This window comes from Mustela nigripes, chromosome 2, assembly GCF_022355385.1.
Source record: "Mustela nigripes isolate SB6536 chromosome 2, MUSNIG.SB6536, whole genome shotgun sequence".
Classification (NCBI taxonomy): Eukaryota; Metazoa; Chordata; class Mammalia; order Carnivora; family Mustelidae; genus Mustela; species Mustela nigripes.
Window position 1 is genome coordinate 158,885,909 of NC_081558.1, and position 27,548 is coordinate 158,913,456.

The 27,548-nt window shown below is 41.4% G+C and overlaps 1 protein-coding gene across 2 annotated transcripts in view; it reads left to right on the forward strand.

The window, feature by feature from the left end:
* Window positions 1-18,857: 18,857 nt before the first annotated feature.
* DRD3 (dopamine receptor D3) overlaps window positions 18,858-27,548 on the forward strand; it is a 32,291-nt gene continuing 23,600 nt past the window's right edge. For both annotated transcript variants that reach the window (XM_059388117.1, XM_059388118.1), the window contains exon 1: window positions 18,858-19,127. In XM_059388117.1, coding sequence (XP_059244100.1) covers window positions 18,858-19,127 — 270 coding nt within the window. The remainder of the gene's footprint in view (window positions 19,128-27,548) is intronic.

Consider the following 27,548-nt stretch of genomic DNA (forward strand, 5'->3'; position numbering starts at 1 on the left):
TACTTGAGTGATTTCAAAAGAAAAAAAGCAAGGGCAGGAGTGCCTAGGTGGCCAATTGATGAAGCATCGCACCCTTGATCTCAGCTCAAGTCTTTGTCTTGGAGTCATAAGTTCAAGCCCCACACCGGGCTCTACACACAGAGCATGGAACCCACTTACACACACACACACACACACACACACACACACACACACTCAAAAGAAAAAAAAATTTGCGATATGTTCCAAGACTACATTAGTCTTTTCTGTGGAAGGAGGCAAGGTAAGAAGAGAGTTTTGTGAAACAATACAACATGCTTTCCTTCAAAGGAACAGAGAAAAGCAGGTAGTCAGTCACTCCAAGGCCATCCCTTGGAAAGCTGATGACAAAATACACTAGGGTTTTGTAGGATCAGAAATGCTGGCCCTCCTGACGCACTTTCAGAGGTGTGGAGGACAGAAAGTACAATGGATTCAGGATTCAAGGGAACCTGCCAGGGCATGGCTTCTGAAACACAACTCAACAGGAAAACCACCATTTGAATGGAAATACTATGAGGAAACTGAGTCTAAAACACTGACTTGGAGAAGGACAAAAATTCACAGTATGTCACTTTGGGGATCATTTAGGGCATACTACCTCAGTCACTGAGGTGAACAGGGAAGGAAGCTGATTGACACCTTGACCATATGCTAGAAATCAAAAGTCAGAACACATGATCTGACAGATATGAATTTACTTATGGGACAGAATACTTTAAATTAGAACTGACTGAGAGTATGGTGGCAGAGGAATAGGGCAGTAAGACAATCTGAGTTGTATCTACTTGGTGAACTCAACAAAAAAGCTAATTGAATCTTGTTCAAACATTCAAACTCTGTGCGTGCGTGCGTGCGTGCGTGCGTGCGTGTGTGTGTGTATTTATCCACAGAAAAACTGGATAAGTGAAATTTAAGACACTTATTTTAAGATTTTTTTTCTCAACTTTGATATTGTATCCCTCTCTGTCTTGTGTAAAGGACTCCAAGGATTAGATACACACAAACCCCAAGCATAGGATGTGCAAGTGCTTGCGAAAAACCAGTCGGGATACAAGGAAGGAGTGTTCCTCTCCTCCCTGCTCCCGCACCCCACGTCTGCTCCCCAAGCCAGAAGAGGCTCTCACACAGAGGCAGTAGGGATGCTCTGTGTTGGTAGAGCTCGAGAAACAGAAGCCCAGCGTAGGCTCCGTTGACTCAGGAATCCTTCTGAGCGGGAGGGAGAAGGAGCCTTCCTGGCTGGAGAAGTAGCCCCTCCTGGGTCAGCTCAGCCACTCTCTCCAACCCGACACGGAAGCTTTAACTGTTCTTTACCCTCTTCATTCCTCTTCTCATTCCAGTTGTTTTAGTACTGGCCTCTCCACTTCCCTAATGATTTTCCCCACTTCCAACTTAGGACCAAACACAGAAAGACAAATATGCACCCCTAACCAGTCACACTGGACACCCTGCTGTAGCACATGTAGAGCTTCCCCAGGCCATCCCTAGAGCCTTCCCTTCTTTCACTATAAAGCTGCCTGCCTTTGAGTCTCTGCCACATCTAGTGACAATGGCTGACTCCCTGGCTATTAAAGAGCTCCGAGGAAATAACCTTTGGTTTTCTCATTTGGTTGGTCTTTATTTCCACAATATGCTTACTTTTGTTTGGAGAGCTCAGTGCTGTGAGAGAGATTCTATAAGTGTTTCAGAGAAACCAGATCATTCTTAATAAGCGAGTCCAATTCACTGTCTTGGCAACTCCATTTCCCTCTTGGTCGCATCCAATCTATTGTTCAGTCCGGTCAACTCTATACCCCAAAACATAACCCAAATGTAATCATGTCTCCCCCAATCTCCAGTACCACCACTGGAGTCCAAGGAACGCCAGTGTGCTTCTGGATTGCAACACCGGTCCCTTCCCTGGCCGCTGCTTCCTCTCTTCCTCCTCTTGTGACCCATTCTCATATACAGAGGGATCTGCATATATCATTTCTCTGTTCAGCCTTCAAATATCTTCCATCCCACTTAGAATAAAATCCAAACTCCTATACCATCTGGCATATTCCCTCTCTAGTCCCACCTTGTTCCACCCCTCCTGTCATCCACTACACTCCGGTGACACTGGCCTCCTCAAAAGTGCCAAACACGTTCCCATCTCGGGGCCTCTGCACCAGCTGTTCCCTCTGCCAGAAATGCTCTTCCCCCTGACCTTTGCACGGCTGGCTGCTTTCTGTCGTTCAGATCGTCGTTAGCCATCATCTCTTCAGAGAAGCAAAGAAAGCACCTACTCTGTTGTAGTCACCCAATCGCTGTCACATCACCCAGTTCTACCTCTCTCTGCATAATGCTAATCACTACCTGAAACTTTCCTTTGTTCGCTGGCGTTATTCTCTGTCTCCCTTATCAGAGCGGGGATTTGTCTGTCATGATTATCCACCGAAAAACGGGCCTGGCATTGAACTGATGCTCAATGAATATTTGTTGACCAAACGAATGAATGCTTGTACGCATGACTAAGGAAGTGAGTAACTGAACTGCCTGAGACTTTAGACACTGGTATACGAAACTCTGGTATATGAAACTGCACCATACCGCAAACCTTACTCCTAGCCTCTCTAACACTCAGATCAATTTCCAGCTTCTCTGGAAAGTCTTATTCCGCTTAGAAGATGTGCCCTTTCCTCTTCACCTACAGTTCTGTCTGTAGGATTCCTCTGGATTTAATCATAGCCTTGACCCCTTCCCTTGTAGCCTACTGCCTAGTCCTGTTAAACTCATCCCCTGCTTATTAGCTCCACACGTGTGCATATTCTCCTCACCCAAACTTTACACCTTGTACCTTCTATGAAACAGTGCAGTAAACATAGTGGAATTTATGTTGGATAAATTTTTTTAATGTGCATCAGGTAAAATTAGGATAGCATAATCCTAAATTGCACAGGACAGAGCCAACAAAGTTAAAACAGTAACCTCAGAGCCCCCTCCTTGGGTCCATGCGGATTCCCAGTTGGTATAAATCGCCATGCTTCCCATTGCCCATTCATTGGTTTGCTCTGTACAAAGTCAATGTCATCTCTCTCTCTTTTTTTTTTCTCTCTCTCTCTCTTTCTCTAAGATGCATTCTGTGCCCCAAAGGCAGTGCTATGGGTGGACTGGGATAGCATGCACTGAAGATAGGCTTATATGCCCTGTGGGCACCCAGCCAGAAATTGCAGTTTGAATGACTTTTTTTTTTGCCTGCTAAAGAAAAGAGTTGCCTCATCACCTCAGAGCTCAAACACCAATTCACCTGGTTGCTGAAGGCTTCTTATTATTTTTTTGAAATTATACTCCTGAAAACTCATAGAGTAGTCACTCCCCTAGAGCCGGGTTTGTGATACTGACTCTTTCTTAAGTATGTAAAAGAACTCAAATAATGTTTTTAGGATGAATTTTCAAAAAGGATCAGCAATTCCACAGGTTACTCCGGCTTTTTTCCCCATCTGCTGTGACAGCAGGTGTGATTTCACAAGCCCACTCCCATCAATCATCCTCTCCAACCTGTCTCTGGTGCCTGACAAGGTGTTTATGTGTATAACATGGAAACCATCACTAGATCTTGCGAACAAATAAAGCTTCCTTTCAACAATACTCCAAAGGAAAACTTCCATGGAAATCTAGGTGCTGAGTTCAGGTGGGTGATTCATTGAATCACCAGTCTCACCTTCTTCCAGGGGTTGCAAACTCAAAGCCCGTCAGAGGCAAAACAAGGACTATGAGACTATGAAGCATCCTAATGCAAAACATCAATGAACACTGTAGTCTAAGGGGATAGTGCCTGTTCAATCGAAAAAGTACTCGCATTCACTTTACATAAAAATGAGCTGGCTAAACCCAAGTTTTCTGCAGGCATAATGTGGCCACTAGTGTTCAATCTTGATGCCTCTACTAAGTCAGTATTCTAGCCTGAGGCCCAAGCACTCGGGCTTTTCAGAGAATCTTAGAACTCATAAAATTATGGACAATAGGAGCTGAAAATGATCTTAGATGTTACTTACTCCAAATTCATGTTTTCCAAGAAAGGAAACTGAGGTCACAAAATTAATAAGCCAGTCAAAAGGTACACAGTCAACAAGTAGCAGGGTTAAGACAAAACTCTCATCTCAGACTCCAAGTCTGATGATCTCTCAGCTACTGGCCCTTGCTCTTCCTAATATGCTGATAACAACCTCACGCTTCATGTTCCTTTAATACAAATATCCCCTTTAAAGGTTTCTGAAAGTTGTATTAACGACAGTAAAGGTTTCAAAAGATAGAGACTGGATTAAAATCAATTCAAAAAAAGAATTTGGTCATTAAAGGTGATAACAATAATGTAAAATGTGTACAAATATTATTCACAATAATTTGCCTGATAAACATGGACTATAAAATTAAGGTTTCAACTATATAAAAGTATATAACATGTGCACAAAGACTAGAATGAAATTTGCATAATGAAATTAGTTGGAGTGGCATGACTGTTGTACTTTTTAAAATCATTTTAATGCGACTATAATAGTCTTTATAGCATTTTAGGTGATTCTCTTTAACAACGGTGCTGGGGGTCCAGTTTAATTTCCAAGGTAGCCATTCACCACAACCTATTCTTTTGTTCACTAGCAAACTTCATATTTTGTTCAGGTACCCAGTCTTTTCCCCTGTAACTCAGGAATGTCCTGATAAATCTGTTAATACCAGTGTTCTTATCTCTTTGCTAGTAATTGGTTCAAAAATGGGCATGTGATATAAATCTGACAAATGAAACATAAAGAGAATTTGCTGAGGGACTTCTGGGGCAGGGCTTCTTCAGTCTTTTTTAAATATTTATTTATTTATTTATTTACTTACTTACTTAGATATTTTAGAGAGAGAATGAGTGCAGTGCAGGGGAGGGGCAGAGGGAGAGAGAAAATCTTAAGCAGGCACTATGCCCAGCACAGAGCCAGATGTGGATTCCATCTCACAACACTGAGATCATGACCTGTGGCAAAATCAAGAGTCGGATGCTTAACTAACTGAGCCACCCAGGTGTCTCAAGGCTTCTTCAATCTTACAGGCAGGTCTCTTTCTCCACCTCTGGATGTGGTGTGAGAATATGAAGACCTAGAGCAACCATGCGGCAAGCCTGAGGACAACTATATGCTAAGATTGGCAGAACAGAAGGAAAGAAAGGATTCCTGATGAATTAGTGTGAAGTCACCTACCTCTGAGCTTCTTCTGTGAGATAACCAACTTCTTATCATTTAGTTCAGTTGAGAAGGGGGATTTTCGGTTATTTGCCAAAGCTCCAGCCAAAATAATAAACTTGATTCTTCCCTTTGTGTATTGGAAAGCACACTTGGATACCTCTATGAGTAGGGGAATATACTCACATATTTTCCTCTCCTTTTCTATTCCTAAGGCATAGGCGGCATGACTACATTGAAACTGTCTAGTGTCTCATTTCAGAGGTGTGGTCAGGATGGATATAAACACAGTCTGCTTCCCTAAGCTACAAGTTATGGTTCTACTAAGTATCCTCATATAATCAGAGCCTGATGACCATCAGCCCTTTTATATGGCATATTTAAAACAAAAAGAGTTGAAACCTGTTTGAGAAAGAAAAATCTTTTCTTAAGAGAAAACAAGAGGAAAGAGCCATTTCCAGAAATAAGGATACCATCCTAATAAATCTGAGTTTTTAACTCCCTTAAGAGCTCTAATGGCACCAAATACCTTTGTTTTGATGGTTGTATTTGTCCTTTTTCAAACCAGACAATTTTTAATTGTCTTTTTTTTTTTCTGGAAGTGACCATATTTCAATCATAGCAGTACAGTAAGTATCTGGACATCAATGACGTGTTTACTAAGGGGCTGTGGAGGGAACAAAAGCTACCACTGAACGCAAGATTATTGTCATTAACATATAAAGTTCTACAAGTCTTGTCTGCTGGTGAGAACTAAACTTTTGAGAATTAGAAAATGTAACCCATAGAGAATGGACTATAGATATACTTTATACATGCCGAGTATCTTGAAAAATCAGATATGAAGATAAATGGGCTCCTTTGTACTCTAGGGCAGGGATCAAACCATTATAAAGTCACTTACCTAAGAGAGACATGGTGTGCGAACACTCAAACCCCAACTTATGGCAACAATAATAATAGTGTATTTCCAATCTCAGAGAACATTTCCTCCTGGAATTCCTAAAGGGCCTTAAAACTATTTTTACAAAATAAACATATATATTATTTTCAAGAAAAGCACAGTCTACTCTATAATATAATGTTGTCAATTATGAAAAAAAATAAAATACCTCTACTATCCCTCCATCTTATTCCTTACAATATCCCAAACCCCCAAGAGAGAAACTATTGAAACAGGCCTCACACAATCTAGCATCTCAAGGCCCCTTCTCAGCTCCCAGGTCCTCACCTTTCCACCCATTTCTACTTCTGTTTTAATACTTGTCCTCCATTTCCTTCATTCCCCACCTCCCATACATACAGACTCCTGACTTCTAGGGTGGCAATAAAAGCAAATAATAAACTGTCTAGTGTCTACATCGGCAACCTGCAAGCTTGTTCTTTAAACCAGTGTTTCTCAAACTTCAGTGAATATCCTGAGCATCTTGTTAAGAATGTAGATTCTAGGTTCAGTAAGTCTGGTGTGGGGTCTAAAATTCTCCGTTTCTAGCAGCTTCCAAAGTGAAGCTGATGCTGGTCCATGGCCCATACTTTGAGTAATAGGGTTTTATAAAACTTCTAAGACAAACAGCATCTGAGATTCAAACAAAACACACTAAATAACAAATCAGTAATTGTTTCAAAATGTGATGGGATTTGATGGAATTTGAGTTGTGCTTTTCTGACTACTAATTCAACAAATTCAAGAAAAACTGAGTCTCGGTGTACCTATTATCTATTGCTACACAATAAAATTATTAACTTAAAACAGTATCAAACATTTATTTTGTTCATGAATCTGAAATTAAGGCAGAGCTTTGCCATGAAAGCTTCTCTCTGCTCCATAAGCTCTCAACTGGTACACTTCAGTTGGAGATTGGAGGATGCCCTTTCAAAATGACTCACTCTTATGGGTGGCAGGTTGAAGTTGGCATTCAGCTGGAAACACAGCCAGGTCTGTGGGACGACCATCTTTGTTCCTCTCCATGTAGACTCCTCCATGGCCTGGTTGGGCTTTCTCACAGCATGATGACTGAGTTCCAAAAGCAAGTGTCTCAGGAAAACAAAATGAAAGTGCATGGCATTTTCATGGCCTGGTCTCAGAGATAACATAGTCCCTTTTGCCATTATACATTAGTTAAGGCAGTTACAAAGGCCTGTCAGGCTCAAGAAGAGAGATATGAGACTCTACCTCTTGATGGTAAAGTGACAAAATTCCCAAGCAACGTGAGGGATGGGAAATACAATTGTGGTCATTTTGGGGAAATATAACTTACCATACTCATCAACCCAAAATCCTTTCGAACAAATGATAAGTTAATCATGATAGAAATTTTCTAATTCTAGCCCAACCCCATTCCCATTTATATATATTTTGGGGAAGAAGAAAAGAAATATAGACTATATTGGAAGAAATTGAGGAAATCCAGAATAATAAAAGATTATCTGATAAAGGGGAGAAAAAACAGGAAGAAAATAGTCGGAAAAGTGAAGAAGGGTTTACATTTAAAAAGGAAGTATACAAGCACATAGAACAGTAGATCTGAATATAAAGACAACTATCACTTTCTTCTTTACCTTCACTGTGCTACCTCTAAAAGAGTGATCTGATTGGTTGCGAAGCCTAACATGTTATTTACTGCCATTCTCTAGTAGAAAGGAACCAAGACTGAAGCTTAGTACTGACCAATAATAAATCACTTGAGCTTTTTTTCTCTTTCAAATAATTTTTGACAGTAGCAGAATGAATCCAAATATTAGATCCAAGGCTTTCTCAGATAGTTCTCATCTATGATGAGACCACAGTGTCATTGGAGAAGAATAGGGGCTGGGATCGGGAAGAAGCAACCATACTGTCTGGACCACTTACTGCATTTGCCAACTTACATTTGAACTCTACAACAATGAGGCCTGATTCCAGTGAAAAACACGCCAGGTGGCTAGATCAGTACTCATGCAATTGAAGATCAACATAATCAAATCTTCCTTCTCACAGTGAGAAATGCTACTTGTGGTGAAACATGGAAACAAAATGTTCTTCTGTTCATGCAAGGCCTTCTAAATTGGCTCCCCACACCTCCGCATTGGGTCTCCATACTGTCTTGCTGAGTGTAAGCTCTGTGCAAGTTTAAAGTAGGGCCAAAAAAGCCATGTTGCACTTGATCTTTGGTGCTGAAAGTAAGACACCAATGATGAAACCAGCAATTGCTACCCTGGAACAGCACTGCAAAAGTGAGAGGGAAATACTTCTACCACAAGTTTTACACCAATTCTCCTTGAAACAAAACCACTGAGCATGCCTATGTATCATAAACCCACTGCCTCTTAACTCTTACTCTAAACCTCCCATTGCAAGTTCAAGAGATAAAAACTTCCTCATGAAGCACTGTTGGCTGGTACGTGAGAAAGTTCCAGTCATGCTACTGAGATGGGTTCCTGGAAGGAAGATGAGGAAAATTATCTGCATTTTTCTTGATTTTTGCCCAAGGATGTCTGTTCTGTAGGCGTCCTGGAGTTCTTCCCAGAAGGCAGATCTCAAAATCTTCAATGCCAATCATGAATAAGACTTCCATTTACTTAAAATAATTAAACTTGTTCAGTGTTATATGAATGAAAAGTGCCAGATTAAAAGGAGCAATTGCTGATCTTCACCTACAGGGATGTCCTGAAAGAAAGGACTGCCTCACTCACCACCTCCTTTCATTTCCTATACCAATCCTATTCACCAAGGCAGTCAGGGAGTCTACCAGTGAGCCACCTGATCCAGCTTGAGGACTGCCAAGATCTATGACTTTGGGCAAGGCAGTTAATTCCTCCACCCACTGGTCCTATATAGAATTAGAATAAGAATGTTCATCACTCATTATCTTCCTTTGAACTTTGCCCCAAAAAGGCATAGCAAAAATGATGAGGAAAGATTTGCAAGCAACATTTACGGTTGCCCTGTGAGGATACACCATGGGATCCCAACACAGAAAGTTTAGCCTTCCCTGCTACATTCCCTACCCTGCTACATTCATGTATTATCAGACAACATTATTATAAGACACAGTATCTTCAAATGTTTAAGAAAATAAACATAGGATACTCAAAGGTGGACCCATGGTATTAAAAATGAGCAGTTAAGACCTTTTTTTAAAAAAAAAAATTTATTTATTTATTTGAGAGAGAGAGATTGAGCATGAGCATGAGCATGAGTGGAGGGAGGGGCAGAGGGACAAGCAGATTCTGTGCTGAGCAGGGAGCCCAACACAAGATTTATCCCAGGACCCCGAGATCATGACCTGAATAGGAGTCAGATGCCTAAATAACTGAGCCACCCAGGTGCCCAAGACCTTGAACTTTAACTACCCTGCTGCTTCAATCTACTCACACACTCTCTCCAATTTTACAAATCAGACATACCAACTCTGGACAGTACCTATTCTCTTGATCCCCTGACCCACAGAAGAAGAGACTAAGGGTTCACATTCAAACTGGGAATTCTAGCTTTAGGGCACATTCATTATCGTTATGTCACATAACAATGTATGTATGCCCTATGAATCATGAGCAACCTTCGATATCGGTTCTACTCTTTCTAAGTCTCTGTATTAGTTTCCCAGGAATGACATAATAAAATACCACAGACTGGGTAGCTTAAACAACATAAATTTATTTTTTCACAGTTCTGGAGGCTAGGAATTCTAGTTCAACACATCAGCAGGTTTGGTTTCTTCTGAGGCCTCTTTCCTTGGCTTATAGAGGCTGCCTTCTCATGTGACTTTTTCTCTGTGTGTGACTCCCTGATATCTCTTTGACTTCTTATAAAGACACCAGTCAGATTGGATTAAGGACACCATTTTAACTTAGTTACTTCTTTTAAGATTTTATCTCTAAATATAGTCATATTTGGAAGGTAAGGATTTTAGTATATGAATTTGGGGGGAATAGAGGGTGAGGGATACAATTCAATCCATAGCAGCCTCTGTAAAAGCAGGTTTCATGAGGATTTATGTAAGATGCAGACAAGAACATGAATGAGAAAATGCTTTATAAATTATTAGTCACCATACAAATATTGTATGATTGATATCATCATCTTTGTCATTATAATTATTATTCTCTATGACATATTGTCAGTCTCCTGGGAAATCTAAAATTTTCACCTTTTGAAGAATTAAGAGAACATGCTCCGGAATTAAGATGTCTGGATCCAAATCCAGGCTCCACTATTTGTTAGCTGTGTGACCTTCAGAAATTATTTTAACCTCTCTAAGCCTCAGTTTTCCTATCTGTAAATTAGGGACATAAAAATAATACCTACATTTTAGGGTTGTTGATCAGATTAAAAGAGAGAGTGAATCAAAATGACTGATTAATAGTATATGCTCAATTAATGTGGTTGTTAGGAATAGCCATATTTAAACCTTGTTGCTACTGCTGCTTCTTTCTCAACCAGCAGAGGTCTCCATCATAGTCAGACTCGGACCAGACTCCCCATGACTGTCTGCACTGCAGCTGCCAAGCACATCCACTGTTGGCAGAGAAAGGATTGAAAGACTTGCCACCCTGTCTGAAGGAAGAAGAGCTCAAAAACAAGAGAACAAGGAATAGTTAAGATTCCTTGGTAAGATGTTATATGAATAGGTGACCATGGTAAGATTAAGTTCTAGTGCTGCTTCAGAGACTTACTGGCATTGCCCTTAATTGCATCCCACTTCAGCTAGTTCTAAAGTTGAGTTAAGAAAGCTTACTCACATATATCTCAGAAGAGCAGTGAGAACGAATCGGTAAATGTTTTTGTAGAGTTCTCTGAATGCAAGGAGTGCTGTTAAACAAATATTTAACATATCTCACCATATTAAGCTTATCTCATCTTTTTATCACCAGTTATATTCCACGCCTCAGTTTTGCTTCCACTGTAATATATTTTCTTTAACCTTCTTTTCCCAGACAGGCTTACACCTCCAAGTTCAATTATTCTGTCAATTGTGTTTTAAATTTTACAGATTTTTATTAACCACTTGTGGTAGCAATTTGTTGATCTGTGGCTTCTTCTGTAGCGATCATCTTTACACCCACCAAAAGCTGCCCAAGCAATTAAGCTGAGGAAGGTTAGAGTTATTCAAGAGAAATTAAAGCATAGAAGGAAAGACAGTAGAATAACGGATAAAAAGAGCACTGAGGGGGAAACACACATGTACTAAAAAAACATAGCACGCAGCAGATAGAGGCTCAGAGGGAAAAGAGGAGAGACAGATAGAAAGAAAACAGATCCTGCTTCTGCCTGCTACACCTCGCTTTCAGCACCAAGGACAGAGCCTCTAAAGGGCTAACCCCAGCACAGATCAGTTCAGGGTCCCTCCCAAATCCTCTAGAGGAAACGCATGGATTTGAAAGCAGCTATGAAGCATGCAGTAAGGTCTAATAGGAAAGCTGTAAGAGCAGCCCACAAGTGATTTCACCTTAGAGGCAAAAATGGGTGATTTTCTTTCTGTTCATTTCCACAGTTTCAGTGTCCTTGGAAAGGCAAAGTTTGCTTTGCTTGGGCATGTCTGCTGTCAGTAAGTGAAGGCAGCCACTGAGGTGCTAAACTCCACAGTCTCCAGAAATCAGAAGAAATTTTCAGGGTAAGTAATTTTTCTTTTTGTTTCTAATTTAATGCACAGCATTTTCCTGGAAGGTTATTTAACCAGCTTGGGGTTCTGTGGTTCTCTACAAATATGCATTAAAACTCTGCACCCTCTCTTATTTAAAAACCAGAAACCCTAAAGAAGCTGTTTTCATTTTTTCCCTCATTTTTGACAATAGAAACCTGTTCTCTTTCTCTTTTTCCCCCAAAATTAGATCCTCATGGGCTCTAGAAGCTCTATCAAGGCAGAATTAAAAGATGGAAAATAAAAAGGTATTACTATCCCTGGGATTTGTATGGAAGTTGATTGTATTCCCCTTAAGGGTCTTACTTAATTGTAAGGGTCTGTTATTTTAAACTCCCCAATTTAGCATCCTGGTAATCCAGGGCTGAGGGTTTGAAGAGGCACTGTTTTCAATGGTCTATTTAAAGTCAGGCTGTTTCCAAGTCAGAATCCAATTATTCCCAACAGAGATATGCAGTACTTGAGATGATGATTGCGTATATTTTCTTTAATGATAGCATATGATTTTGAGGATATTGTTTTTTAATTGTTGGACTTTCATTATTTATTGTAGCTTATTGGGTCAACGGAAGTTGTTGCAATTAGGTATTTGTTCCAGTTCAGGCATTTAGTTTAATCGAATACTATCAAAATGCATGCACAAATAATAAAGCAGCAATAGCAGAGTGGGACTTGGATTTTACACTCATTCTGCATGTCTCTTTGTACTTTATAAGGGAAGCCCTTTTCTTACTGATACTAAAAGGTCAGTAAGATGTCTGTCCTTAGGTATGCATGAAGAATTGCTGCTTGACACACCATTGGATCTCTTGGAGCCAAAGAGAAGCAAATATGATATGAAAAAATTTTGCTCAGACACTTGTTTATTTTTAGTTGAACATTTTCAAAGGTCTGCATGGCTAGCAGTGAGCAGTGGTGTCAAGCAAGGAAAATACTGACAGTATCCAAATGAATGCTTGATATTAAAGCATCTATACAGAATCCTGCTTATTATGGATTATGAATTAAAGCAAATACAAAATAGATCTTACTCATTATTGAATTCAATATCTAATGCACCGAGATTTGCCATTGATTAATATTTGCTTATTGATTGATCCATTGACTTTCCATTTTCTCTCTGATTAAAATGATAAAATGGTTGGTAATTCAAAGTTGTTAGGGAAGGTGGGAATTCTCTGCCTAATGGAGCAGGTTTAATTAGAGACTAAAATGTATATAACCTTGGCTTCCAGCTATGGTTTTTCTCGGCGCATTTGCCAACAATGTAAATATGTCCAAATATATAAGTATGCTATGTATTTTAATGCACTTGTGAATCTTAATTGGAAAGTAAACTAGACAGCAATTTTCAAGAATAAAGTGCCATAGAAATGCTAAAGACTGCCTCTAATAATAATGACAATGTAACTCCCACTGTTTCTATGTGCAGTGTGCACCTGCTTTGACTTCTCACAGGGCTTGGTCAGGTGCTCTGAAAAAGCAAGGTTTTAAAATGTGTCTCCATTTCAAGTTTGTCTCCCTCACTCCAATAGTGGAGTAGTTAAAAATGTAGGGTCTAGAAACAGATAGAGTTGAATGAGCTCCATCATTTATTGTTGTATGACCCCAGCAAGATAATTAACCTTTCTATTACCTACTTTCTTCACCTGCAAAATGGGGGTAATAATAGGACCTACTTTCTCTATCAGGTTGCTGCGAGGCTTAACTATGATAATGATTATAAATTTTAGCTATAATTATTAACTTTTTCAGCCAATATAGAAAGTCTGCATTGAAGCCCAGAACCAGAAAAGCTTTGCAGACTAGAGGTCAGGATGAAACTGAGGGCAGAAGACAGGGATCTGATGCAAGTGAAGATCTGGTCACAGAACCCTGTTTTTAAGGTGTTGTGTTCTGAGTTTAGGAAAAACCAGCTCTAATTGGAAATGTCTCCATACATCAATGTCCACAGACACATTAAGTAAGCTGTGAGTTTGATATTTAAGGAGACCCAAGATCAAAGCTAAGCTCAATACAACTCCCTACAAATTATATAATCTTAAGAAAATTTAGACTCAGCTTTTTAGTCTATAAAAAGGAGATATCAATATCCACCTTCAGGGATACTATAAATATTAAAATGAGAGAAAGTTTAGGTACCCACTACACAGTAGTAAACAGAAGAGATGGTGACTACTGTCTTCAGAAGGAAATTGAGAACTCAAATGTGCTTGTTTTTATTGTTTTTGGTTTTTGCCCAATTCAGTATTCTTAAGGAAAGGGAACAAATAATTAAGACCTGGTAAACTTTAATGAGTATCTTCCTAACACGCCTGGTATGCAACCAAGTGCCAAGGAGACACCTCACAAACGTTCTAGGCAGAATGTAGCTCAGCACTGAGGGAATATCAGTAAAGTAGGATGTATGTCATAGCTGATGGGGGCCTGACTACTCTCTGTCCCTCTGCTCTTTAAAATAAATTATGCACTCTGGTTCCATATAAATTATTTGTTCCATTTCTGGGTAGGAGAAGAATCAATGAAACAAGATGGGATTGGGAGGGAGACAAACCATAAGTGACTCTTAATCTTACAAAACAAACTGAGGGTTGCGGGGGGGGGGGGGGGTGGGAGAAGGGGGGGTGGGGTTATAGACATTGGGGAGGGTATGTGCTTTGGTGAGTGCTGTGAAGTGTGTAAACCTGGCGATTCACAGACCTGTACCCCTAGGGATAAAAATACATGTTTATTTTAAAAATTAATTAATTAATTAAAAAAAATAAAAATAAATTATGCACTCACTTTCAGAGATGCTAGAATAAACTATAAAGACCAAGGTAAATCAATACTTTGTAAGAAGTTGAAAGGTTTATTAAAATTTGTGAGTAGTGTTATATATAATGAATCTTAAAAGAGTAAGACCAGCCCTAATCCTCTAGTCCTTGCCTTCTCCATTTTCTCGCTGCTCATCCATTCTTAGCTACTAACACTCTTTGCTGAGGTCACCAGTAATCTCTTAATTTCCAAGTCCATTGGCCACTCTGCAACTGGAGCTTACTTGACCCCTTCACTTATTCCCACTTCCCCTTTAATAATAAAAGCCACAGTACTTCAAGTGCTTGTTTTAGACATTATACTAGAGCCATAATTCTCAATTGAGAGAATAATTTTGTCCCACAAGGGATATTTGACAGTGTCGGGAGACATTTTTGGTTGTCACAACCTGGGTTAAGGGGAGTGTTGCTAAACATCCTGCAATGCCCACTTCCAAAAAGGATTATCCAGCCCCAGATGCCAGCAGTGCCAAAACTTGACATATATAATATTATTTGATCTTCGCAATAACCCCACGGAGTGGGTATGATATCCACATTTTGCTGGTGAGGAGACCAGGCTATCAGTATGAATTACTTAAAGAGTGGTTAAGTTAAAAAATTCTCCAGGCTTCCTGCTTTTCCCTAACAGAAACCAGTTTGATATCTGGTAATATATTTATCAGAGGGAAAGAGAAAGGAAAAATCCCAACCCAGCTCTGTATTACATAAGCAATACTGGTTTAAAGGGGAAAAAAAAAAAAGAGAGAGAGAGAGAGATTGAGAAAGAGAGAGAGAGATGAAAGAAAGCTCTAAGGAGGGAGAGAGTTGAAACAATTAGCTGAGAGGCGGGGAGTAATCCAGGCTCTCACTCACTTGCTGCTTCCATCTCCCACATCAACTCATTAGGAACTGCCTGGACAACCAAGGCTACACCCACCTGCTACTACACAGGACCTAAGACCAGAGATGGTACATGCAAAGACAATAATAAATCAGAAATCCATGCAATTATGATTCCAACATCAGGCTCCCAATTGATTTTCAGAGTTGAGGGTTTCCTTTCGTTTAATTAGCCATTGACACTCAGCTGCACTATTTTTAAGTAGCTGTCAAACATCAACAGGGTAAAAAGTCCAAGGTGGTAACAAATATCCCAAGGTTTTGTGTTTCCATCTTACCTGTCAGGTGAGATCAGGCTAAGACATCAGTAGCTAACTACAGATCCCATGGAAGACTGATTTCTGGCTACTGTTTTCCCAACTGGTCCAGCTGCGGGAGGAAAGGTGTTCTGGGTCTGAGCTTGGCCTTAAAGGTAGAAATATCCGTCAACAATCAGAAAGCATTGTATTTTTCAAAAAGCTCTTGGCAGCAGCTTTCCTATCTCCAGGGTAGCAGCTGCCCTTTCCAAATAATGAGAAAATTATAATTATTATCAGAAACTATTATTATGTTTTAAAATTTATTGAGTACAAACAGTGTGCCAAGATAAAGAACAATTTTCTTTTAAAATAATTCTCTGAATTCATTCCAAGTCGGCCCCTTACAATCATTTGTTCATTTTCACACTTACACATTCCAGGATGAAACATTTCAAAATGAGACACAAAATGACAATCATGATTAGGCCAATTCCCTCATTGACGGGGAGCTGCAGATACCAGGATTGAGAGCAAAGCCTGGCCACCAAGCCAACCTCTACCTCTGCCTGGAGCAAGTGTTCCCATGGAGGTGCATATACTCCATTTCTAAGTATTTTAGTTATAACCCACAAAGCAGTGAATAAGATGTTTAATACTCCTGCCTTGAAAAATATACCTCTGTAACCATCTGGAAGGCCAGGTTTAAATTTAGGATTCCTGGTCCCTAAGAGTTCAAAACAAAATGTGAGAGGGCAGGAGAAGCTGCTTTCCAACCCAAATCCTGCTCCAGGGACTCCATCCTCTTTTCTCCCCACTTCATGCCGTACCCAAGCTTCTCATCTGAGCTCCCCTAAAGAGCCACCCCTTGAGCTCAGGGGTCCTAAATATCCACGACACAGCCTACACTCGGGTTGACAGATCCAGAATGGGGCTTTGGAAACAGGCTCCATGCAGTTTGGTCAGAGAATTCTGTGATCTTGGTGCCCAGAATGTGGTTTAGAATGAGAGAGTGAACTCTTGTTGGATGTGTTCCTTGGCATTGTGGGAGAGCATGACCTCATCCCATAGGGAGGATATGACAGAGGCGGTCTGAAGTGGGACCGTCTAAAGCACAGATCCCACGGCAGGTGTCCCTCTTCCAGCACAGAAGGCTTTAATGCACAGTCATTTCCATATTTTTCTACAAGACACGGTGATTTTTGTCACATTTCCCCCTCCCACCCCTACTTCTTCCTGGATACACAAAAACCTGGCTATGAGAGCCCAGAGTCCCTTCTTCAGGACTGGCCCCAAGAGGCTGGTGTCACAGGGGCAGCTGAGGGGCTCCGATGCCTTTCCCACCCTAAGCCCAAAGTCCCCACAGTTCGAGGATTCATTCTTCCCAATGGGATGGTGACACGAGAGTTGTTACAGCTTGCAGATGCCAAAGGAGAGTTTTGGAAGAATCAGAGGCCTGCATGCTAGTTCTGCCACTAATAAGCTTTATGACTTAAGGCATGTTACTAATCTCTTTGGGTCTTATTTCCCTGTTTGAAAAGTGAGGGCTCAGAAGTTGAAAATTTATGCTTATGGGCCATTGGCCCGTAGATGTAAGATTTTGTGGGTGGGGGTGAGAAGGGACTTCATAGAGTTTAAAAATTTTTTTAATTGGCAACCAGTCTTTCAAAATTAGGAGTTTTCAAACAAAACTCCACACATGAATTTTTCCTTAAGTATAAAAACCACTACATTGTCTCTATACTGCATTACTCTTGAGTTCTTCTCCCACAAGCCGCCATCCCACACCCACCGTGCCTTAAGCAAGATGCAAGACAGAGATGAGAAACTAAAGGAAGAGACAGAGGGAGGCAGGAGGAAAGGCAGATGGGGCAACAGAAGAGGGTGGAGAGAAAACAAGGAAAGGGGGATGGGAAGCTAACAGAAACTGTCCAGTATGAGAAAAAGAGCTCACACTTACATGGCTTTCTAGGTATCATCACTTTCAATGCTTTACATATTTAATAGCTCAATTAGCCCTCACAAAGACCCTATGGTGAATTCCATTGTTTCCTCCACTTTGCAGAGGAGGAAAATGAAGCTCAGAGAGGAGAGGTGCAGTAACATGCCCAAGGTCCAGCAGTTGGAAGTGGCAGAGCTGGGAATCTGATCCTGCAACAGCTCTACATCTCATTCAGGGTCCAAGCACAGCTCTTTCAGTGCCCTGCACAGCCTCTTGATCTCACACCCTTCCACTCTGTATCTGCCTCACTGGGCTCCAGCCCCTCTGGACTGCCTGCTGCCTTCCACACAGCACCTTGTCCTGCCTTTGTATCTGCTATCCCTTCTGCTTGGACCACTCTTCCTGCAGATATCTCCAGCGTTGTCTTCCTCGTCTCCTCCAGGTTTGACTCAGGTGCCGCCTTCTTCACAAGGGCTTCCTGATTATCCTGGTTAAAAATTGCCCTCAGATGGGGCACCTGGGTGGCTCAGTGGGTTAAAGCCTCTCTGCCTTCGGCTCAGGTCATGATCCCAGGATCCTGGGATTGAGCCCCGCATCCGGCTCTTTGCTCAGCAAGGAACCTGCTTCCCTTCCACTCTCTGTGCCTGCCTTTCTGCCTGCCTGTGGTCTCTGTCTGTCAAATAAATAAATAAAATTTTAAAAAGAAAAAAAAAAGCTTGAAACTTAGGAAAAGTTTAAAAAAAAATTGCCCTCAGATAGCCTATGCACACACACGTAATCCTCACCGTCTCCTCACCTCCTCTTCTGATTCATCATTCTCCAAAATGCATCTCATGATTGAACGTATTACATCCTTTATTTAACTCATTCCTTACTGTATTCTCCTCCATACTGCATCCTTTATCTTACTTCTTACTGTATTCTCCTCCCCCAGTGGGCCCCAACATGAGGGCAGGAATATCTTCCCTTTTGTTCATTGTTGTATTTCCAGTGCTTAGAAGAGTACCAAGCATAAAGGAAGTGCTCAATAAATATTTGCTGAAGCAATCCATAAACATGTACCCAAGCGGCCAAGCTCCAAGGGGTCCAGTTTTGCCCACATTGTTTTCTGTCTTCTTCCAGGAAACCCACAGGGGTCGCTATTCTCCCTCTGGGCTATGGCGCCTCTGAGCCAGTTGAGCAGCCAGATCAACTCCACCTGTGGGGCAGAGAACTCCACAGGGGCCAGCCGGGCCCGCCCGCACACCTACTACGCACTCTCCTACTGCGCACTGATCCTGGCCATCATCTTCGGCAACGGTCTGGTGTGTGTGGCAGTGTTGAAGGAACGGGCTTTGCAGACCACCACCAACTACCTGGTGGTGAGCTTGGCCGTGGCTGACCTGCTGGTGGCCACCTTGGTGATGCCCTGGGTGGTGTACCTGGAGGTGAGTGAGCCCCACCTGCGGGCTGCCTGTGTGACCATCCTTGTCTTTGTCTTCCCTGCGTTCCTGGCCTCTGGACTCAAAATGTTCCCTGCCATGATCCTGAGACTAGGAAGGAAGGAGAGGTCCCGTCACTCTCCCTTTATCCCATTATCCGACATGACATGCCCACATCAGAATGAAGGAGCCAGGAACGATTGTGCTCCTGGGTCTCCAGCAACCAGGTGACTGGACTTGAGTAATGTAACACATCCTAAAAATGCATTAGGTTTAATCGCTGTGCCAGTCATGTCTCAAAGATGTCGGGGGGGGGGGGGGGGGGAGGGGGGCAGCGGGGTGGGCAGCTTCATCAGTGTTTTAATGTATACAGGGGGGTAGGGGTGTGCTGGAAGGATGCAGGACAACAGTGGGGGGGAGGGAGATGAAGAAGGAATAATAGAAAAAACAAAAAAAATGTAAAGACTAAGTGGAAAAGATAAAAAACAGTCTGCAAATAGATCAGACTTCTTTTGATAGTTTAGTTACCCTTGCACTCAGTTCTTTCCTCCTGGGTACCAGCTCTCTACAGACTCTGCTACCAAACAGACCAAACCTTCACATTTATATTTTTGATGCCTCCATTAATAGTACAGAGCCCTCGCCAGTCAGATAATGCAGCAGACCCTGGAGAATTCTTCTGGAGAGAAACATTTCTTAAATTTGAAAGTATTTTCATTTGAGAGTGCAAAACAGAGTCAGGAGGTGATCAAGACAAAACATCCATTTGCTAACAAAGGAATCAGGGTGCCTACACCTGTTCAAGAAACAGATAGTCTTACCAGGAAAACATGCAATTACTAAAGAGCTTTTTAAAAACACTTTAATGTACCATTAATATGTCTCCCCTGCACTGTGTATCATGTATCATTTTAAAGAGGTATCCAGTGAAGGATCAAAATGATGCTATGATTAAGAGAAATTAAAATTCATCAAATTAATATCTCAGTTAATATTAATAGTGAAGGTGACAGTTAATTAAGTATGACATATCACAGGAGAGCAAAAACCTCAAACATAGACTGCCTAGGCTGGTATCCCTATTAAAGAATGACTGGGAACTAAAATTAGACTTATGATCTCAAAGGGGAAACATAAAGGAAAGAAACCAAGAAAAAAGAAAAGGAAAGCAAAAGCAGAAAAACATCTAGGCTGATTGGGATAGATGTAAAGGCTAAGGGAAGAGTTGGAGGGGAAAAAAACCAAACGTTAATTTTTCCCAATTAAGATAATCCTGATGGCAAAAAATCTTGTAATTATCTTGACTTTTCCATCAACCCAAACTGACTGAGACAACCTTGAAGTCAGAAGCTATGGCTTTGTTCTTTTTTTTCTCCCCTGTAGTCCAAACACACTACCTGGCACATAATATGTGCTAAATAAATATTTGCTGTATGAATGATTAAATGACTCTTTTCTATAATGTATGCATTAGATGGGCGATTCCTGCTTACACCGTCTGCAACCATATCTATTGTTTCAATGAGCTGTTTATTTTTTTTTTTACATTCAATAATAATGAGACTGAAAAGAAATTAGACACATGTGATATTTCTGCTCAAGAGTAGGCAGATTTAAAGTGCTACCAACCAGAATGGATTAGTTAATGATTCATAACATCACCATACCATACCTCAAAGTATTTCTGTCCACCCCTATACATTACAAGGATTCTTAGGTCTTTCAGAAGCCTGCATGTCAGAAAGAAGGACCTTCACTCTAATAAATATATTAAATTAATTGCCTCTGAAATAAAGCCAGTCTTCAGGTATCTATAACAAAGCCCCCCAAGATCCCTATTCAACTATCTCTTTGGGGTTACTTCCAGGACTCTGGATAGGCCATTTTGGAAAATCTCTGTAGATACTGGTGTAGTATATTGACATTGTGATTTTTCCATGCTAGACACACATGGCATCCCTTGTCAGCCACACCTGCCAAAATTGATGATGTCCCCCTTCTGCTGAGCATAGAAGAGCAACCGACCCCACAGAGAGCCAGCATGAATCTTGCCAAAGGCTTACTGGACTCTCTGCAGGTTGGATCTATGATCTCTCCCCTTGGCTCCCTCTCATAAAAATCAGTGCACATTCTGTCCAACAGGTTATTTGGTGCAAGTTTTCAGCAATCAAGAGCATGGTCAAACATGTCTGCAATTATATAAAGAAGATCAGTGGAGAGCCACTGGGAAATGGGCTTTGGACCTCTTTTTGGTCTTCCCTACTTGCTTTAAAGCTCTTGTCAATGCAACTTAATATTTCAGTACCACTTTCGCCAACAGTCCTCTAAGGGTCTCTCTCAATAAAAGAACATGACTTAAAGCAGCCATAATTAACAGGCAACCAGTTAAGATATTAGAAGGTTCTATTCCAAAGGACCAGGTCTCCCTAACCCAACACAGTATATAATTTTCTTCATCTTAAATACCTGCCTGATTTCTGTGAACCTCAGAAGCAGACAGGGTATCTCAATGAGAGAAAAGAGTACCTTGGGCCCTTCAAAGGACTGTGAATATATAAGTCCATGCATCTCAGAGAAGAGCAAAGCATTAATCATACTAACTTGTCCTAATTGTGGTCCAGTTTGAGTAACTGGTCTAGCAATTACATGATTATACCTAAGGGCTCCCTTGGAAAGAGAAAAGGATGCAGTGTTGACCACAGTCCAGAGACTGCTGTAGGCTTGAGGACAAGCACAAAATGTTTGTCCAAGAGGACAGCACAGAAATGAGAGGAACACAATGTAGTGGCCAAATTAGCTGCCAAATTCACAGCTTCCTGTGCTTTGATTTGAATACATCTATCTTCTTTGAAGGAAATATTGGCTCATACTGGCCGGATTCCTTCCTTTGAAGGAAAATGGCCTAATTTTGCCAGGCACCAGTGTGTATGCTGTAAATATTGGAAAACCTTACTCACTGTGGCTTAAACAGAGAGGAGTTACTTTTCTCACACGACAAGAATTCTGGAGGAAGGGGATTTTTGGTGTCAATTTAGCCGCCCCATGGTGTCGTCAAGGACCAATCTCTTCCACCCTTGACAAGCTGGCTTACCTCCTCGTGCTGCTCAAAGGATGGCTGCCATGGCCCTCAGCATCATGGCCATGTTCAAGAATAGGATAGGTGGGGACAGCAGGGAAAGAAAGAAAGAAAGAAAGAGAGGGAAAGAGAAAGCCCTTTCCCTGGAATGCCTCAAAGTTTCTCCTAAGGCACTTCACTTAAGTTTAATTAACCAAAACTGGATCATAAGGGAAGGATACATGGGAGGAGAGAAAAGAAAGTGAAAATGTGGGTTTTATTTAAAAAGAGGATGTGGTATGAGGAAGAATTACTGTGAGTTGGGCAAACAAAATGTCACAGAGCACTGCGTTTCTGGAATTCACTGGGATGAATGTCATTCCTGCACAGGGTTATGCTATGAGAAAGACTCAGAACTGGAAGTCAGAAGACCTGGAAGCAAAGGAATAAAATGGAGGTGACAAGTATACTTTTCTTTCTCATGGGCTTGATGTCAGGCTCAACTGTCATCAGTGAGAAAGTACTTTGATAACTAAAAGGTGTGAACTATAAATATCTCAGTTAAGACACTTTTAGTAGTAAGTAAAAGAAAACTGAGTTCCAATTGACTTAAGCAACAAACAGAATGCATTTTGCTTTCACACCAAGAACTTTAAAAGTCCCGTGGTAGGGTGGGCTGCAGGCACAGTTGGAACCAGCCTCCAGTTCCATTTCTCCACAATTCTCTCAGCTCTCTTCTAGGAATTGGCCTTACCCATGGCATAGTCTAAACTATAGGCCTCACATGTGTGCACCCCACCGTTCACACCAAGATGGAAAATCTGTGTCCCAGAATTTTTACTAGAAATGTTAAGATGTACTTGATTGGACTGGCTTCTAGCACATGATTTTCTCTGAACTAATCACTGGATGAAAGAGTTGTTTTAGCAGAGATAATATGTTCCTTCCATGGTGCACACCAAAGACTTGCTCCGGAATTTCACAGTTTCACAGTGGACTCCAAGGACTATTGGAACAAAGGCAGGGGATGGCAGCACAGACACAACACAGTGGCTTTCATGGTACCATCCCCATCATTAAAGGCACTCAGGAGCCTGGCTTGGGCTGGGTGACCAGCAGGGGCTAGTCATTGACCTTCTTCAGTTTTCTTTGTCCTCGGGCCTAGCTGCAAGTTTAGGATAGAAATCATGCAGGTGATCTCAGAGTAGGTTCTATTTCAGTGGGCTCAGTCCTGGCCATCTCTTTAATTCAGTTTGCAGCACTTGCTCAAAAACTCTTTTCTGTGCCACAACAAATAGTTCTATCTCTGATTCCCTCTCAAGTTTTTAATTTCCTGCTTTAGAAGCTGCAGTCTGTGTGGAGCTCTCTCTCCAAGCACAAACATCCCATTTTGTTCTACTTGGTTAGGCATCCTTTGTGATATTTAATGCACTTATATCAGGGCAGAAAGGCAACGTAAGCAGCCAGAGGAACCTTTAGAATACTAAACTCAGACTACTTGGGTCCCAGTGTGGACAGGAAAAAAAAAGACGTGAGAACTGAGTAATATACACCAAGCAAAAAAGAGCAGGGGGTAAGTGTTGAGGCAGGAAATCAAGGTCGGATAGTGACTACAGGAAAGAGCAACACTATTTTTGGGGAGAGGAAACTTTGACCCTTGTAATGACATTGTAAAAATAAGGGAGAGTCTGCATTTTCAGTGGGTTCTTCCATGACTCTTACACATCTAAACTTTGAGCAGTTCTGAGCTAAATCTTTATTACGGAGAACTGCTTGTTCAAAATACAAACTACTGGGTCTACCCCAGGTCCACCAAACCAGCATTTCCAGGGATGGCCCTGGAAGTCTATGGTAATCATACCAGCGCTCCTCCCCCACTCCTATTTTAGGTAATTCATGCAAGCAGCTGGCCACCTGCTACAAATGAACATTTCACAGCCACTAATCTGTAAACTGTCCCCCATTTCACAGATGAGGACATTGGGATTCAGGTCATTGGATCCCCTATCTCGCCTCACCACAATCCCTCTGCACCCCAGAAAGATTCCAAATGTGGCGAACAAAAATGGAATGAAGAGGTTAGAGAAGTAATTCCATTTTTGCGCCTTGGACATCTCCCCACACAACTAAAAATCCCATCCCTTGGAGCAGGAATTCTTAATCAGGGGAGTCCATCAACTTGGATGTAAATAAAATTACTTCTTTATTTTCACTACACTGAAATTGAGCATTTTCTTCAAATATGAAGGTAGGCATCAACCCACAGAAGAAGAAATCCTTACTGTCCCCAAGAGAAATCACAGATATTTCTATTTTCAAATCGCGTTACAGTTGTCGTACACACCTTGAAATACCATTTACACTCCCAAGTACTTAGAAGTTATAGGAATTTTGGACCTGTCGCTAGGCTTTGTTATTTAGTGCATTATTAAAGAAGCACATATATTAAAATACTTGGGTAACTATATTTCCATATAATTGGTATTCCTTGTGATCTAATGTATTTTACTATATACACTTACAAATATTCTTCTGAGAAGGGAACCACGAGAACAAAGGGATCCGTGGGACACAGAATGGGCAAGGACCCCTGCTTTTAGGGATGAGGATTTCTGAAGACAATGTCATGCCCCCACTTCCACCCCCAAATCCCCAGACCCGGGTTTCCCCAACCTCCCAGGCAGTAGAAGAATCACTGGAGGGACTTATTATTCTGAGTGGGGCCTGAGAATCATTTTGTTTAAATAGAGCCTCAGGTGATTTGGGAAATGCTGCCTTATAATCAGTAAATTTGGGAAATGCTGCCTTAGGCTGTGTCTGTTGGAAATCAATAGCCAACTTCGTACCTGAAGACACTTTCTTGCTTACTTCCACCTTCTGCATTGCCAAAGGGAGTTAGTTATATTCATTAGCAAGTGAGAGTAACACCACCTGGCTGTGCAGAATCCTGTAGTGAGTTATTCATTAGAATTTAGGAGAAAGGTAGAATCATGTCTCTAAAGAGGCTTAAATCCATCAGATTTTGTTTTTACTTTTTTTTCTTTTGCCTTAATTTCAAAACTCGCTTTCCCTTTTATGTTCCCCCCACACTTTGTCCTTACCTCACCATCAGCACTTTTCCCAATGTATCGTAGTTATTTTCTTGGTTTGTCTCTCCTGGGCCCTCAGTTCACCCACACTCACTCATATGTTTGTCCCCCTTACGTGCTCACACTATATGCTGAAGCCCTGGGGTTCAAAAACAGGTTTCATTTATCTCAGGATACCCCCCCAGGCAAAGTACCAGGCCCTCAATAAATATGGGCTGTGTGGTAGGACGGGCCAGTGCCAGCTCTCATCCCTCCTACGATGGTAGGATTGAGTGGACCTGTGTGCTTCCCAGCAGGGGCACAGCAAGATACTGACGTGGATGGAGTAATTGTTAAGATTAAGGGTTTGAAATTCCAGCTTCTTTTGCCAGCTACGCGTCCTTGCGCAAATCACACAACCATTCTCAGTCTCCATTTCTGTACGGATAAATTAGAAACACTATTTCCCTCATCAGGTTGCTGTGAGAACATTGTAAGAGTTACTTAGGTGTGGTCATGGCCCTTCGCAGCTCTACTGATTGCTTACTCTTATTTACTTGATGTGGAGGACGCCAGTAAAAAAATAAATAAATAAAGTAAAATCAGTATTTCCACTGCACATCCACCAATTAAAGACTTATTTTAAGGAGTAAGACCCAGGGAAGCCTAAGTGACAGCACCTTAGTGGGAATTACTTCAATCCACTGGTCAGCGTGGGTTTTTGTTTTTGTTTTTGTTTTTTTGACACTTAGCTGAGATCAAGGAGAATGGGGATTTTGAAGGCAGAATTAGAGACAGGAGAAGAGGCCAGCCAGAATGGGTGTGGGGTGGGGCGCACAAGAGAAGTCAGAGCACAGCTTGAAGGGCTTTGGCCATGAGGGGCTTAAAAAGCAAGGGAGCAAAAAACCTGCCCAGTGTGTGCTTTCACTAGACCCCAAGGCCAGCAGCCACCCCTGTCTTTTGCACTATTTTTGGAACCCTGTGAGAGAGGTGATCGAAAAGAGGGTGCCCGTTTCCGAGAAGGGAGGTGATGCTGTTTGTTACACAAAAATCCTTGATGAGCATATGGTTTTCTCCCTTCCCCTTGTGTTAGCCCAACTCCCATCCTTTTCCAGCACCTGGTCCCTCCTGACCTGACGCTCCCCTAGAACAGGGCAGGTTGTGACCTGCATTCCTGTGCACTGCCTGCGTCTGCTGGCTGTTTCCACCCCAGGTGGGGTTCCGACCCTCTCCCAGTTTTTGTCCCTTTCTCTACCATGAAAACAGTAGCCATCTCTCATAGGATGATAAGCACCAATAGAAGTCATGTGCATCAAGTGCTTCGCAGAACATCAAGACTTAGTAAGCATCCAATAAATGTTAACTATCAGTATTAATACAGATTTTGTCAGAGACCATTCACTCTTCCAGAATATATTTGCATGGTAGGTCCTGCTCTAGGAGCCGGGGATGTGGCAGCAAACAAGTCAAAGTCTCCGCTCCCACAGAATTAACTAACAGTCATTTACTTTCCTATCAGATAAATGTATAATTTGTCCCCAAAAAGCTTTATGAGCCCATATAGTAAAAAACAAATTCAGTTTTCAGAATCTAAAGTTTCAAAGCTATAGAAATTCCTGAAATAGGTCACGTGGGCCAGTGACCCACATAAGGTAAGTCCTCAATAAACATTAGATTGTTTATTGAGAATGTTAGGCCCTCATGATGATCTCTGGTTATTTTATTTAAGAATGCCTTGCTCCTCAGTTATCATATACATTCTTCAAGGACAGGGCCGGAAGTATATATTTTTAAAGATTTTATTTATCTATTTGAGATAGAGCAAGAGTGAGAGAGAGAGAGCGTGTGCACAAAGCAGAGGGGAAAGCAGGCTCTCCACTAAGCGGGGAGCCCGAAGTGGGGCTCGATCCCAGGACTCTGGGATCATGACTTGAGCCAAAGGCAGACACTTAACCAACTGAGCCACCCGAAGTACACCCCCCAAAACACATTTTTAAAACCTCTTAAAACACATAACAGATGCTTCCTCTATAAAAAAGTATTAGGGGCTTCACAACTACTTGCTGAATGAATGAATGAATGAATGAACGAACAAATAAACACCCAGCACGCACTGGAGTTTGCTGTTGTAACTATCCTCTCTCACCTATATTTTCACCCCAGCTCACAGACACAAACAGGCATTTACAACTTTACAGAACAAAAGTGGGCTTTACCCAATTTAAGACATATATTGCATAGGAGACATATGTTAAAATGAGATTTAATGTACAAAATTCAAAGCTTCTGCAAGAAGCTTTTGCA